The sequence below is a fragment of the Scyliorhinus canicula genome, chromosome 7 (genome assembly GCF_902713615.1).
Source record: "Scyliorhinus canicula chromosome 7, sScyCan1.1, whole genome shotgun sequence".
In the NCBI taxonomy this organism is placed as follows: Eukaryota; Metazoa; Chordata; class Chondrichthyes; order Carcharhiniformes; family Scyliorhinidae; genus Scyliorhinus; species Scyliorhinus canicula.
In genome coordinates this window covers 182,172,641-182,188,824 of record NC_052152.1, presented here as the reverse complement: position 1 = coordinate 182,188,824, position 16,184 = coordinate 182,172,641, and the positions used below count along the sequence as shown (strand labels likewise).

The 16,184-nt window shown below is 44.9% G+C and overlaps 1 protein-coding gene across 2 annotated transcripts in view; it reads left to right on the top strand.

Moving 5' to 3' along the window:
- The window catches only part of ptprt (protein tyrosine phosphatase receptor type T), a 1,581,811-nt gene that overhangs the window by 597,817 nt on the left and 967,810 nt on the right, over positions 1-16,184 (top strand). For both annotated transcript variants that reach the window (XM_038803435.1, XM_038803434.1), the window contains one exon: positions 309-390. In XM_038803435.1, the coding sequence (XP_038659363.1) occupies positions 309-390 (82 nt within the window). The remainder of the gene's footprint in view (positions 1-308; positions 391-16,184) is intronic.

The following is a 16,184-nucleotide window of genomic DNA, read 5'->3' as shown; positions in this document are numbered from 1 at the left end:
AGTTAGCCATGCTCTGCTATGCGGGTGTTCCAGTAATGAGTCCAGATCATTCATGCAGGATTGCAAAATACAACATTTTGTAGATACATCTGCACAATATCATTACAATTTTTATAAAATCTAATGGGCTGCAATAAATAGTCAAATGTACAGTAATGTGTTGTGTTGATCAGTTTATCGATGTAATGGCTTATATGGAAATAAGTGATTCATATTAGGACTTAACTTTCAATATTAAAGTACATTAATTTTAGGGCATATTAAGGAAAAGGGATTAAATTTATTCATCACTGATTTTGCCATTTCAGGTTATTTTTGAATCAGTTTCTTCAAAGGGCCATCCTGGATACATTGCAATAGATGAAGTTAGAGTGCTCGCTCATCCTTGCAGTAAGTAATTGCACTAAATATGCCATAAAAACACTTACGATGAGTACATGTAAATTAATAACTTGTATTTTGAAGCACAAATACAAGGCATTCGCTGTTCAATGTTCTGAAATCTGTTTATAAAATATTAACACTTTTTTACAACACCCCCTGGAAATGACAATATACCTGGATTTTGCAGTCAGCAGCAAAGCAAAAGCAACCTCACTAATTGATCTAGTGATCTCCATTTTATCTTCTCTCGCCACACTGTGGATTGCAGTGTAGTTTAATATGGGATTCTCAGCGTCAGTGATAACAAATTGACCAAGGGGTCAATCACGATCATAGAATTCTCACAGACAGCCAACCAGGACATGAAGAACACTAAAATCAACGGGCATGATTTCCGTAGATCTCTCAAGTTGCAAGCTGGGTAGATCCTGGGAATGGGGTCTCCCAGCTGCTATTGGCCATTCTGCTCTGCGGTGAGCTGCATTTTGAGCGCAGTTTGACCGTTGGAGCCCACCCAACTTTTTTTTAAAATGAACTAATGTGAATCAAAATAAAGATTGTCACATATATGGAGTTAAAATTGCAGTTGACTGAGTATCATGAACACATTTCTAAAAATATGTAATTTAAAATATGTAATTTAAAATACCCAGTAATTAATCATAATGGAGACATTTAAGACATATAAAATCACACCGTCCAGATCAGATCAGTTGCTCAGCAGTAACGGCAAAGACACTATAGTCCCAGGTGACCATAGGTTACTTTCCCCTTTAAGGGGGAGAGCTGACTGGTGGTGCTTTAACCTGAGGATCACCACACCTCAGGCAACGGACAAGGTTGAGAAGGCGGGGCCATCATGAATTACCTCAACCGGTATGGGAATTGAACCAGCGCTGCTGGCCAAGGTCTGCATCACAAGCCAGCTGTCTAGCCATTTGAGCTAAACCAGCTAAATCAGCAGTAGTTATTACTCAATTAACCAGTAAAAACCCAGTTACACCTCATTGGCCAAAGCTTAACTTTCTACAGAGTTTCTAACAGTGGAAAATAGGAAGTTTTCATGAGATCAGTTGATTTCATATTATTGCTTTGAGGGGTTAGGGCTGGGGTTTCCACAATGCAGCCTTTTGGTGGAGCACTCAATGATAAACAGCAACTTCAGGATCTCCGCGTTAATCGGCGTTCATGCTAAATCCTGAAGTTACGGTCAGATGCAAAGAGTTAACGATGGAGAACTCTGACCGTTTTCCTTCAAAAACCCCTAAATTCTGGGAAAAGATGTTCAGCAAGCTTCTCTCTATTTTGACTGTGCAAAATTGTTTCTGAGGATGTGGTAATCTATTAGCTGTAGAATTTTAGTTTGTTGTATTAATTTAGGAAAACTGTTCAAATCATGTTGAATTTGGGATGCAAGCCACTGACATTTGACTCATCCTAAAATCAATTTCACCAGTATGGATGGTTTTAAAAATGGGAGTCATTGTATCATGGCAGAGCCTGTTGGATGTTAGTTAACACAGAGGTGATAGGCAAATAAACCTTGGTACTTGACAAGATGGAGGTTTTGTATTAGAATTTATTACATAAAATGACTTGGATTTCAGAGCTGATGTTTATAAAGGTAGACAAGGAATTCTGATGATAAGCAACACAAGGGAGGGAAGATAAAACCACCTGGAGAAGGCAACTTTATTTGGAAAGACGCCAATGCTATTGGGGGGAGGGGGGGTCAGCTGATTGCTGAATTTCCCTATCCCCGAGATTTTTTGTGGCTTGTTTCCCCATTTCATGCTGGAAATAAATATATTCCAGCAAAAGGGTATCAATGATAGCCAGACTACGAGCAATCCACAGTTCAAGCATATATGAAGTCAGTCATGTGAAATCTTGACTGTTGAAAGAGAGCTAAATGTGGAAATAGACAATAATACTCTTGTGCATAGTGCTCCATTGGATTATCTGTCAAGTCGAGCCTAGATTAATCAGTGTCGTGATGCTTGGACCCACAACCTTCCATCTCAGAAGCAGAAATGTTGCTAATTGAGGCAAGCTAACAGCAAGAGTAGTGATTAGGTGATGGGAAGTTTGGATTTAAAAAGGAGAGGAAAGTTTGAGGGAGGTAAGAAGTTTCACAGTTTTAAAATCCTGGGAAAGTAAAAAAAAATATTGAAAATAGACATTTACTATAAATTCTGACTGGAACAATACCTGACACAGAGGAAAATGGTTGATATTCGTAGAAGCCAATCATCTCAGCTCCAGAATATCGCACGGGGAGTTCCTTAAGGCAGTCTCCAAACCAAATCAACTTCAGCTGCTTCATCCTTCTTTCCGTTCTATGGTCAGAATTGGGATGATCGCTGTTGATTCCAGTGTTCAGTCCCATCTGTAACTCTTCAGACAATGAAGCCAATCATGCCCACGTGCAGAAAGACGCAAACCTGTTGGCTGAGATTGACAAGTTACTAAACATCCCGCCACACAAGTGCCAGACAATGACTGTCTCCAAATCCCACACTATTATTACCCTAGAGAAACTTCACTGGATCAATCATATAAACACTGTGGCTACAAGATGAGGTCAGAGGCTGGGAATTCTGGGTGTGTAACTCTCTGTTTACAGTGCAGAATTTCCTAAAGGTTATTTCCTGTCTGCAAGGCAAAAGTTAGGTTTGTAATGTTGTACTCCTGCTTGAACGATTGTAGCTCCAACAACATTCAAGAAACTCACACCAGCCCAGACAAAGCAGCCCACTTCGTTGATACCTGATCTGTCATCATAAACTTTCACTCCCCTCACCACCGATGCACAGTGTCAGCAGTCTGCACCATCAAGACAATACACTGAAGCAACTTGTCCAGTCTCTTTCAACAACCCTTACCGAACGAGCAACCTGAAATACTGAGAATAACAAGGATGTGGAGATGCCGGCGTTGGACTGGGGTGAGCACAGTAAGAAGTCTTACAACACCAGGTTAAAGTCCAACAGGTTTGTTTCAAACACAAGCTTTCGGAGCGCAGCTGAGGATTCACCTGAGGAAGGAACTGCGCTCCGAAAGCTCGTGTTTGAAACAAACCTGTTGGACTTTAACCTGGTGTTGTGAGAATAACAAGGACAGTGAACACATGGGAACATCACCACCTGCAGGTTCACCTCCAAGTCACACAGCATGCTGACTGGAGAATATATCACTATTCCTTTAAAGTCACTGGGTCAAAATCTGGAACTCGCGGCCAAATTGTCCTGTGAGCCTTGCAGCAGTTGAAGAAGGCTCCTTCACAGGGGCAACTAGAGGCGGCAACAAACACTGACTTTGTCAATGATGCTTACACCCCCATGAATTAATTTTTTTAAAATTCAAAGGTAATTGATTTGATCTTTTGGATCAAAAATATATGTTTCAATATAGTTGGAATGAATATAGTTCGGGCAGCACGGTAGCACAGTGGTTAGCACAGTTGCTTCATAGCTCCAGGGTCCCAGGTTCGATTCCCGGCCTGGGTCACTGTCTGTGCGGAGTCTGCATGTTCTCCTCGTGTTTGCGTGGGTTTCGTCCGGGTGCTCCGGTTTTCCTCCCACAGTCCAAAGATGTGCGGGTTAGGTGAATTGGCCATGCTAAATTGCCCTTAGTGTCCAAAAAGGTTAAGTGTTGGTGACTGGGTTATGGGGATAGGGTGGAGGCATGGGCTTGAGTAGGTGCTCTTTCCAAGGGCCGGTGCAGACTCGATAGGCTGAATGGCCTCCTTCTGCACTGTAAATTCAATGATTCTATGATTAATAGCATGTGAAGGTGACTTCAGGGTCAAATGCTGGCCTTGCTAGAAATATGTCCATCTATTGAAATTTGGCTTTGAAAGACAAAGGGAATGATGCAAACAGATGATATCGCCCAGTATACCCAATACTGTTCGATCACCAATTCTACTGGCTTCAAGGGAACTGTATATCCTCCAACAAATGGCAAAAGTCATTCTTTCTGTTTTGCATTGCCTCTCACAAATAATTTCATTCGCATATTCTACCAATCATATTTCCAGAGACCTTGGGCGGAATTCTCCGCTCCCGGGAAAAATCGGGAGGGCCGTCGTGAACTCGCCCGAGTTTCACGACGGCCTCGGAGGCCGCTCCTCGCCCCCTACTCTCCCCTCCCGGAGGGGCTAGGAGCGGCGCTCCGTAAATCTCGGCCGCGGGGGCGTCACGCCGAGAATGACGCCGCCGGTGCGCCTAATGACATCAGCCGCGCGTGCGCAGGTTGGCCGGTTCCAACCCGCCCGCGCATGCGCGGCTGAGGTCACGACGCTGACAGCTCGGACCCGCGCATGCGCGGTGGCCGTCTTTCCCCTCAGCCGCCCCGCAAGACGTGGCGGCTTGATCTTGCGGGGCGGCGGAGGGGAAATAGTGCGTCCGATTGAGACACCGACCTGACGATCGGTGGGCACCGATCGCGGGCCTGTCCCTTCCCGAGCAAAGTCGTGGTGCTCTTTCCCCTGTACTCCCCCCACAACCACCAAACGGGCATATCTCACCCGTTTCACGACGACAGCGACCAGGTGTGGTTGCCACCGTCGTGAAACGGTTGCGAACGGCAGGCCGCTCGGCCCATCCGGGTCGGAGAATCGCCGTTCACCGTGAAAAACGGCGAGCGGCGATTCTGCCGAGCGGGGGGGAGAGAGAATCACGGGGGGCGCCAGGGGGGCGCGAATTTGGTCGGGGGTCCCTCCCACGATTCTCCCACGCCATTTGGGGAGCGGAGAATTGCGCCCCTTGTGCTTATCTGCTCTGTATTTTGTTGTATAAATGGAACCAATCTAGTTGAAAAGCACACTCAGGAGATTTTGTTTTCAATCTCCACCAAATATTTGCAGAGGCAGACCCTAGGGAGGCCAAAAATATAAGCAGCTTGCGATCTAACTCTGAAAAAGGTTGTTTTGCAGCCAGCAGAGTCCCTACCGACAGAGTCTCTTGCTGCAACTATATTTGCAATCAAATCTCATAGCTGGTGGATCTCCTGATAATTTGGATCAAGATTCCCACAATCCTTTTATTTGAGATAATAGAAACTTTCAACTTAGACAAGATAAGCCAGAAATGCTGCTTTTGTTCAGTAGATATTGGGATCTTAGCAGAAAACAAGTGATATATTTTCATTATGAAAAAACAATTAATGCCAAAACCTAGTTTGATAATACATGTCTGACAAAAAGACCATGTGCAATGGAGAACATAACGTTTATTGGCAAGAGATTCAGGACTAATCAAAGTGAAGACAAAACCTCAACTTATAATCAGTACCACTGATGAATAAGAAGGAACACAAACATTTTAAGAAACTCCCAACGTGTCGATAAACCACCTCCACAGTGGGAGGCAAAATCTATCGAAATAAATGAAATTGTTAACATGACGAGAAATATTTTAGTGTGCATGTTCAATTATTTAGACTAAATGAAGTACTTAACTGGCACAAAGTGAAAACTAAACACTAACCCTCCTTTAGTTAGTTAATAGAAAACAGTAGAATATGTGCCATAGATCAAAGGAAACCACTGTCCGTAGACAGAAAGTATTTAATATTGTTCAAAGATACTTTAGGGAAGGATTTTCAACTATTGGTCTTCCATTTCTTGTCGAAAAAATTGAATGGCCATCAATTGAAAATTGGAGAGTGGGGCACCTCAATCACTCCATTAATTCCTATTGGTACAATTTCCAGGCAGACCTCTAAATGGTTAAGCAGTATGCCATCTGAAACACAAGATCAAAACAACATAAGAAATAGTAGATGGAGGCCATTCGGCCCTTTGGGCCTACACTATCATTCAATGCGCGGCTGACTGATATTCTACCTAAACTCCAAATTCCCACATTATCCTCAGAGCCCTTAATTCCCTGAGTATTCTAAAATGTATCAAATTTTATTTTTAATATACTTAACGACTGAGCACCAGCCTTTAAGCAAATACATGTATCCATCTCCCAGACTTAATTTTTTTTAATTCATTCGTGGGATGTTGACATTGCTGGCTGGGACAGTATTTATAACCATCCCTAATTGCTCTTGAGAAAGTGGTGGTGGGAGCTGCCTTCTTGAACCACTGTAGTCCATGTGGTGTAGGTACACCCACAGTGCTACTAGGGAGGGAGTTCCAGGATTTTGGCCTAGCGACAGTGAAGGAAATGGTGCTTTGATGAAGAGTCATCCAGACCTAAAACATTAACTCCGTTCTCTCCACAGATGTTGTCACACCTGCTGAGATTGTCCAGCATTTTCTCTTTTTGTTTCAGCGTCCAGCATACTCGGTAATTTGATTTTATCTGAGGAATGGTGATATATTTCCAAGTCAGGATTGTGTGTAGCTGAGAGGGGAAAGTTCCAGGTGGTTGTGTTCCCAGGCATCTTCTAGGCGGTAGAGGATGTAGTTTTGGAAAATGCTGTCTAAGAGCCTTGGTGAGTTTTTGCATCTTGTAGATGGTGCACACTGCTGCCACTGCGCATCAGTGGTGAAGGGAGTGAATATTTGCGAATGGGGTGCCAACCAAACAGGCTGCTTGGTCCTGGATGGTGTCAAACTTCTTGAGTGTTGTTGGAGATGCACTCATCCAAGCAAGTGGAAATTATTTCATCACTCTTCTGCCTTGCGCCTGATAGATGTTAGACAGACTCTGGGGAGTCAGGAGGCGAGTTACTCATCGTGGGATTCCTAGCCTCTGACCTGCACTTGTAATTATAGTACTTATATGGTTTGTCCAGTTCAGTTTCTGATCAAATAACCTAGATCCTATTTTCTAGTGAATCATCATTGCACTTCTTCCAAGATAAACATAGGGGGCAATTCTCCGCACTCACTTACGGCCACGCTAGTCTGACGCTCTCCCGCTATTCTCCCCCCCCCCCCCCCCCCCCCCACGCCGGCCTCCCGACACGAATCGCTGCCCGCCGTTTTTTTACGGCGAGCAGCGATTCTCAGCTGGCCGATGGGCCGAAGTCCAAGCCCTTTACGACCGTTTTTAGGAACGTCAAACACACCTGGTCTGACCGTTCGTAAAAACGGCCGTAAAGTTGGGATCTTGGGAACCATGGCACCGATTGGCACGGCAGTACCACGGCCGTGCCAAGGGTGCCATGGGCCCGCGATCGGTGCCCACCGATCGCGGGCAGCGGGTACTTACCCCGCGCACTCATTGTCCTTCCGCCGCCCCGCTGTATCCATTCGCGGGGCGGCTGAGGGGCATCCCGGCCCGCGCATGCGCGGGTTGGAGTCTTCCAATCCGCTCATGCGCGGGTTGGAGTCTTCCAATCCGCGCATGCGTGGCTGACGTCATGTGACGCGTCAGCCGTCGCAAACTCTGGCAAGCGGGCTTAACGAAATTCGTTAAGCCCGCGATGCCGGAGTTCATGGCCGCGGCATGCTAGCCCCGACCGGGGACCAGAATCGGTTCCCGGTCGGGGGGGCGGAGGCTGGCGTCAAACCCGCCCGTTTTTGACGCCAGCCTCACGATTTCTCCCGGTTTGGGAGAATCTCGCCCATAACCTTCCATCAGTAAGGCATCCAAAACTATACATAGTATTACACGTGTTGGTTAGCATTGTTGCTTCACAGCACCAGCATCCCAGGTTCGATTCCCGGCTTGGGACACTGTGCGGAGTCTGCATATTCTCCCCGTGTCTGCGTGGGTTTCCTCCGGGTGCTTTGGTTTCCTCTCACAAGTCCCGAAAGACGTGCTGCTCGGTGAATTGGACTTTCTGAGTTCTCCCTCTGTGTACCCAAACAGGTGCCGGAATGTAGCGACTAGGGGCTTTTTACAGTAACTCAATTGCAGTATTAATGTAAGCCTACTTGTAACAATAATGATTATTATTACTCCCCTCTCATACACTCCAGTCCAGTAGTTTACTTCCCTTGTTGCTTGTTGTACCTGCATATTAATGCCCTGTGATTCACATACAATGACACCCAGGATGCTCTGAATGCAAACATTTCCCAATTTTTCACCATTTGAAAAGCATTCTGTTGTTATACTTTCCTTTCAAAGTGGATGACCTCACACCTCTTCACATTATATTCCATTTGCCAACTTTTTGCCAACTCACTTAACCTGTCTTTCTCCCCCATGCAGTCTCTTTGCATCCTCCTCCCAGTTTATTTTCCCTGGTCAACAGACTTAGATTTAGATTGTAAATAGCTGAGACCCAGGCATTGACCCTTGTGGTAGCCTGTTAGTTGCAGCCTGCCAACTGGAAAATTCTCTTTTATTCTTACACTCAGACAAGAGACAAATTAATCATTGCAAATTGACGTCCTATTCCAGTTGCAGGGTGCTGATTGCAATATTCAGATTCAAATGGCTGGTGTGTGGACCAGGCATGTTCCACTAAATGGTACTGATCCTTCACCTGGACTCTCCTGATATGATAGTCCTGGCATCCCAAGAATCAGCCTGGTAAACCTTCGCTGCACTCCCTCCATAACAAGAACATCCTTCCTCAGATAAGGACACCAAAACTGCACACAATACTTCAGGTGTGGCCTCACCAATGCCCTATAAAATTTCAGTAAAACATCTCTAATCTTATACTCAAATCCTTTCGCTATGATGGCCAACATACAATTTGCCTTCCTTACTGCCTGCCGTACCATCGCGCTTACTTTCAGCAACTGATGAACGAGGACACTAAGGTCTGGCTGAGTATCCACCTCTCTCAATTTGCACCCATTCAAATAATAATCTTCCTTCCTAACTTTGCTACCGAAGTGGATAACCTCATATTTATGCACATTACATTGCATCTGCCATGCATGCGCCCACTCACTCAGCCTGTCCATATCTCACTGAAGCATCTCTGCATCCTCCTCACAGCTCACCCTCCGACCCATCTTTGTATTATCTGCATATTTCCCTTGACCAAATCATTAATATGTAATGTGAACAGTTGGGGTCCTAGCACAGATCCCTGCGGTAACCCACTTGTCATTGCCTGCCAATCAGAAAAAGACCCATTTATTCCGACTTTTTGCTTCATGTCTGCTCACCAGCTTTCCATCTATCTCAAGACACTACCCGTAATCCCATGTACTTAGACTTTACATATTAACTTGCTATGTGAGACCTTGTCGAAAGTCATCTGAAAGTCCAAATTAACCACATCCATCAGTTCTCCCTGGTCAACTCTACTAATTACATCTTCTTAAAGAATTCTAGTAGATTTGTCAGGAATGAGTTCAGCAGACAGGACATTTCTCACCATCCCAGGACCAGCAGAGATATAGAAAATAGGAGAAAGAGTAGACCATTTGGCCCTTTCAGCCTGCTCCACTGTTCAACATGATCATGGCTTATCCACAACATGAATGCCACACTCCAGTGCTCTCCCATATCCCTTGATACCGTTAAAGTCTAGAAATCTATCTATTTTTTCCTTAAATATATTAAGTGATTTGGCCTCCACAGTCTTCTGTGATAGAGAATTTTACAGGTTCACCACGCTCCAAGTGAAGAAATTTGTCCTCATCTTAGTCCTAACTGGCCTACCTCATATGCTGAGACTGTGACCCCTTATTTTAGGCTCTCAACCAGAGGAAACAATATCCCTATATCCAGTCTGACCAGCCCTTCCCAAGCAACGTGGATAACTTCACATGTATTTGTGTTATACTGCATCGGCCATGTATTTGCCCACTCTTGTCTAAATCATCTTGAAGTCTCTTAACATTCTCCTCATCATCCACCTTCCTGCCAAGTTTTGTATCATCAGCAGATTTATTACTTTTGGTTCCTTCACCCAAATCATTGATAAATATTGTGAATTACTGGGGCCCAAGCACTGATCCCTGCGGTATCCCACAAGTCACTGCTTACCATTCGGAAATAGACCCGTTTATTCCTATTCTAATTCCTGTCTGCCAACCAGTTTTCCAACCACCTCAATATACTACCCCTAATCCCATACACTTTAATTTTACACGCTAGTCTCTTATGTAGAACTTTGTTGAAAGTCTTCTGAAAGTCCAAATAAATCACATCCACTGGCTCCTCTTCAACAACTCTACTCGTTGCAGCCTCAAAGAATTCCAGTTGATTTGTCAAGCATGATTTCCCTTTTGTAAATCCATGCTAACTGTCCGATTCTGCCACTGTTTTCCAAATGCTCTGCTGTTAAATATTTTATAATGAACTCTCAAATTTTTCCCACAAGCGACATCAGGCTGACTGGTCTACAATTCCCTGTTTTCTCACGACCTCCATTTTTAAATAGTGGGGTACATGAGCTACCTTTCAACCTGTAGGAACTGTTCTGGAGTCTATAGAATCTTGGGAAGTGACCACAAATACATCCACTATTTCTAGGGCAACTTCCTTAAGTACCCTGGGATTAGGCTCTCCTGCCACTGGGTCCTTCTAGTGTCTAAAACCCTGGGGATTTATCAGCTTACAATCCCATCAATTTCCACAACACCATTTCACTATTGAGTCCCTCCCCCTCACTAAACCCTGTGTTCCCCAACATTCTTGAGCTGCTATTTGTATCCTCCTTTGTGAAGACAGAATCAAAGTATGTACTTATTTCTCAGCCATTATAAATTCCCTGTTTCTGACTGTAAGGGACCTACATTTGTCTTCATCCATCTTTTTCTCTTCACACACCTATAGAAACCTTTACAGTCAGTTTTTAAGTCCTTGCAAGCTTACTTAGAACATAGAACATATAACATACAATGCGGAAGGAGGCCATTCGGCCCATTGAGTCTGCACTGACCCACTTAAGCCCTCACTTTCACCCTATCCCCATAACCCAATCTAACCTTTTTTGGACACTAAGGGCAATTTAGCATGGCCAGACCACCTAACCTTCACGTCTTTGGACTGTGGGAGGAAACCGGAGAACTAGGAGGAAACCCACGCAGACACGGGGAGAACGTGCAGAGTCCGCACAGATAGTGACCCAGCAGGGAATCGAACCTGGGACCCTGGCGCTGTGAAGCCACAGTGCTATCCATTTGTGCGACCGTGCTGCCCATATTCTATTTTCCACTTCTTAATTAATCCCTTTGGTCCTCCTTTGCTGAATTATAAACTTTTTCCAATCCTTTTGTCTGTTGTTTCTTCTGGCCAATACGTATGCCTCTTCCTTGGACCTAACACGATCTATAATTTATCTTGCAAGCCACAGTTTGGCCACCTTTCCTGTTTTATTTTTGTGCCAAACAAGAATAAACAATTATCCCAGTTTACCTATATGCTCTTTAATTTTTACCATTGCCAATCCATCATCGTCCCTTTAAGTAGTGTTTCCCAATCCATCTTGGCCAAATCGCACCTCATACCATTGTAGTTTCCTTCTCTTAGATTCAGGACCCTCCTCTCAGAATCAACTGCACCACTCTTCATCTTGATGAATAATTCTACATATTTTGGTCACTCATCCCCAAGGGACTTTGCACAATAAGATTACCAATTATTCCTTTCTAATTACACAATACCCAGTCTAGAATACCTAATATCTAGTTGGTTCCTCAATGAATTGGTCCAGAAAACTATCCTGTGTTCAGTCAAGGAATTATTCCTCTACAGTATTGTTACTGATTAAATGCAGATTAAAGTCACCCATGATTACAGATGTTCCTTTATTGCATGCATCTCTAATTTCCTTTTTAATGACATTCCCAACATCACCATTTGGGGTCTATATACAACCCCCCCCCCCCCCGCTAATGTTTTTTTTACCCCTTAGTGATTCTCCGCTCTGCCCATACAGATTGCACACTATTGAAGCTTATCATAGAATTTACAGTGCAGAAGAAGGCCATTCGGCCCATCGAGTCTGCACTGGCTCTTGGAAAGAGCACCCTACCCAAGGTCAACACCTCCCCCTATCCCAATAACCCAGTAACCCCACCCAACACTAAGGGCAATTTTGGACACTAAGGGCAATTTATCATGGCCAATCCACCTAATCTGCATATCTTTGGACTGTGGGAGGAAACCGGAGCACCCGGAGGAAACCCACGCAGACACTGGGAGGATGTGCAGACTCCGCACAGACAGTGACCCAAGCCGGAATCGAACCTGGGACCCTGGAGCTGTGAAGCCATTGTGCTATCCACAATGCTACCGTGCTGCCCCATCTTTCCTCATTGTTGTCTATTTCGTGTTCCCCCTCCTTTAACTCCTTCCGTATATTTACATTCCACTGCCATTTTAGTTTTAACCCACCCCGGTCACTCTGGCGAGGACATCAGCCACGGTCCTACCTAGGTGTAACCCGTCTTGTATGTACTGGTCCCACCTTCCACAGAACTGGTCCAAATGTCCCAGGGATCTGAAACCCTACCCCTCGCACCATCTCTTCAGCCACCATCTCTTCATCCAATGTATCCTGCTATTTAAGCTCTGGCTAGCATGTGACACTGGTAGTAATCCTGAGATCACTACCTTTCAGGTCCTACTTTTCAACTTACTTCCTAACTCCCTATGTTCTGCTTCTAGGACTGCATCCATGGTCGTTTGTACCAGTGTGTACCAGAACCACTGGCATTTCACCCTTTCCCTTCAGAATGTCCTGTAGCCACTCTGAGTCATCCTTGACCCTAGCACCAGGGAAGGCAGCATACCACCCTGGAGTTCTTTGTGGCCACAGAAACGCCTATCTATTTCCTTATTATTGTGCCTGGCCTACCACAGAATATGGCACAAACCCCACAGATGCATAATTAATGAGGTTGTGAATGGAAGCGATGGTGTGGTTTCCCGTTGGCCTCTGCTGTGGGCAACATCCGACATTCTGGCCAACAGCGTGGACATAATCCCGGATGGGAAAATTGCACCCTGAGACTTGCTGCACGTTCTGCTCCTGGTGGTGTTGTTGGACCAGAAAGTTGTTGACCATTTGATTGCTTCCCAGCTTTCAGAGGTAGGACCTCTCCCCTTGATGCCTTTAAATGGCTGGAAGGGTGAGGTGACTAAGCTAGGAGATGGCTTGTCCCCAACATTAACACAGGGGCCCACAGATCCCATCCCAGGTCAAAATTCAGCCCTTTATTTCTGAATAGACTGTTCTGTAAGCAAGTGGGTATATTATTGTAAGAGAATTGCCCAATATATTCAAATTGCACAAGCATTTGAGATTCCTGAAGTTATTAAAAGCCTCCAAGCTTTGGACTTGGTTCTATAAATGTAGCAATGTTTTTAGTTGCAACAATTTGATTTTAACCCACTAATGAGAACTGGACACCTCATGCAAAAAGTGATTTATTAATTTCAAAAATCACCAGGGCAAAACGGTGGCACAGTGGTTAGCACTGCTGCCTCACAGCGCTGAGGACCCTGGTTCGATCCCGGCCTCAGATCACTGTCCGTGTAGAGTGCAGATTCTCCTCATGTCTGCGTGGGTCTCACCCCCAAAACCCAAGGTTTAGGTGAATTGGCCGTGCTAAATTGCCCCTTAATTGGGAAAAAAAAAAGAATTGGATATATTAAAAAAATCATTGCCTGAACTCTTGTATCTACGAGTTACAGTGGATATCGGGCAGCAAAATGGGTGGTAGTTATATAGCATACTTAGAAGTGGAGTCACGGAAGGGAAATGCGAGCATTTAACATAAATTGTTCATGAAATGTGGGTTTTGTTGCAAGCCCAACATTGATTGCCCATCTGTAATTTGCTTTGAGAAGGCAGTGAGCTGACTTCTTGAACCACTGCATTCCATAATAATAATAATAATAATCACTTATTCTCACAAGTAGGTTCAGTGCAGTTACTGTGAAAAGCCCCTAGTCACCATATTCCAGCGCCTGTTTGGGGAGGCCGGTACGGGAATTGAACCCGCGCTGCTGGCCTTGTTCTGCATTACAAGCCAGCTGTTTAGCCCACGGTGCTAAACAAGCCCCTACTGTGCTAAACCAGCCCCTAAGTCCATGTGGTGAGATTCACTCTCAGTGTTGTTCAGGAGAAAGTCCCAGGATTCTGGCCCAGTGGCATGAAGGACTGGAAATATAGTTCAAAGTCAGGACGGTGGGTGACTTGGATAAAAACTTGTGGATATCTGTGTTCCCAAGTGTCTGTTGCCCTTATTTTTTCATTGGTAAAGGTCTTGAGTTTGGAAGGTCCTGTTGGAAGGGCCTTGCTGAGTTGCTGCAGTGTATGTTGTAGATGGCACAAACATTGCTTACCTGCGCACCGGTAGTGGGGGAAATCAATGTCTGATATGGTAGATGGGATGCCCGTCAAGTGGGTTGCTTTGTCCTGGATGGTGTCAAGCTTCTTGAGTGTTGTTGGAGATGCACTCATTCAGGCAAGTGGAGTTCACGCTCCTGATTTGTGCCTTGTAAATGGTGGAGACGTTTTGGGAATAGGGAGGTGCATTTGCCACAGAATTCCAAATCTCTGACCTGATCTTGTAGTCACAGTATTTATATGGCTAGCCCAGTCAAGTTTCTGCTCAATGCTTATCCCCAGAATGTTGATCGTGAGCGATTCAGTGATGGTAAAGCATAAATGGGTACCTTCTCTGTTTGGCACTTTTGTGATGTGAATACCAGTTGCCACTTTTCACCCCAAGCCTAAATACTGTTCAGTTCTTGTTGCGTGTTGGCACAGACTGCTTCAGTATCCACTGAGTGGAAAATCTTACTGAACACAGTGCAAGCATCAGCAAACTTCCGCTCTTCTTACCTTCTGAAGGCAGCTAAAGATTGAGGGCTTTGGAAACTGCCATGAGGAACTCCTGCAGTGATGACCTGGAACTGAGACGATTGACCTCCAACAATTACAACCATTTTCTTTTGTGCTAGGTACGATTCGATGAGAGTTTACCCCTTTACTCCCATTCACTCCAGTTTTGCTCAGGCTCCTTGATGTCTCATCTGGTCAAATGCTGTTCTGATGTCAAAGACAGTCACTCTCATCTCGCCTCCAGAGTTCAGCTCTTTTGTCGGTGCAAACATATGAAATAAGAGCAGAAATAGGCCATTCACCCCTCACTCTTCCAAACCCAATAGAAACAAGCCCAGCCTCCCCAAACTACCATCATAGGTTGGGGAAGAGTCGAGACAGTGGTGTAGTGGTAGCGGTATTGTCACTGAACTGGTAATCCAGAAACCCAGGGTAATGCTCTGGGGACCTGGGTTCAAATCCCGGCTCACCAGATGGTGGACTTTGAATTCAGTACAAATTTGCAAGTAAAAATCTAATGATGACCATGAAACGATTGTTGTGAAAACAAATATATGGTTCACTAATGTCCTTCAGGGAAGGACATCTGCTGTCTTTATGTGGTCTGGCCTATATGTGCTGCAGAATGTGTTTGGCTGTTTGACTCTTTAAATAGCAAGCCACTCAGTTGTATCAAAATGCTGCAAAACAATAAAAAGCATTTAAACTGGATGGACCATCCGGCATCGTCCTAGGCATCAGAAACAACAACAGCAAGCCCAGACATGTCAACCCTGCAAAGTTCTCCCTACTTACATCTGGGGATTTGTGCCAAAATCAGGGCAGCTGTCTCACAGATTAATCAAGCAACAATTCAACATAGAGATACTCATGCAATCATACCTTACAGATAGTTTTCCAGGCACCACCATTGTCATTCCTGGATATGTCCTGTCCCACTGGAATGACATACCCAGTAGAGGTGATAGGGCAGGACACTGATATACTGTTGAGAGGGAGTTGCCTGGGAGTCCTCAATATCAACTCTGGGCCCCATGACGTCTCATGGCATCAGGCCAAACATGGGCAAGATAACCTCCTGCTAATCACTAGATACCACTCCCCCCACCCCACCCTCAGCTGAT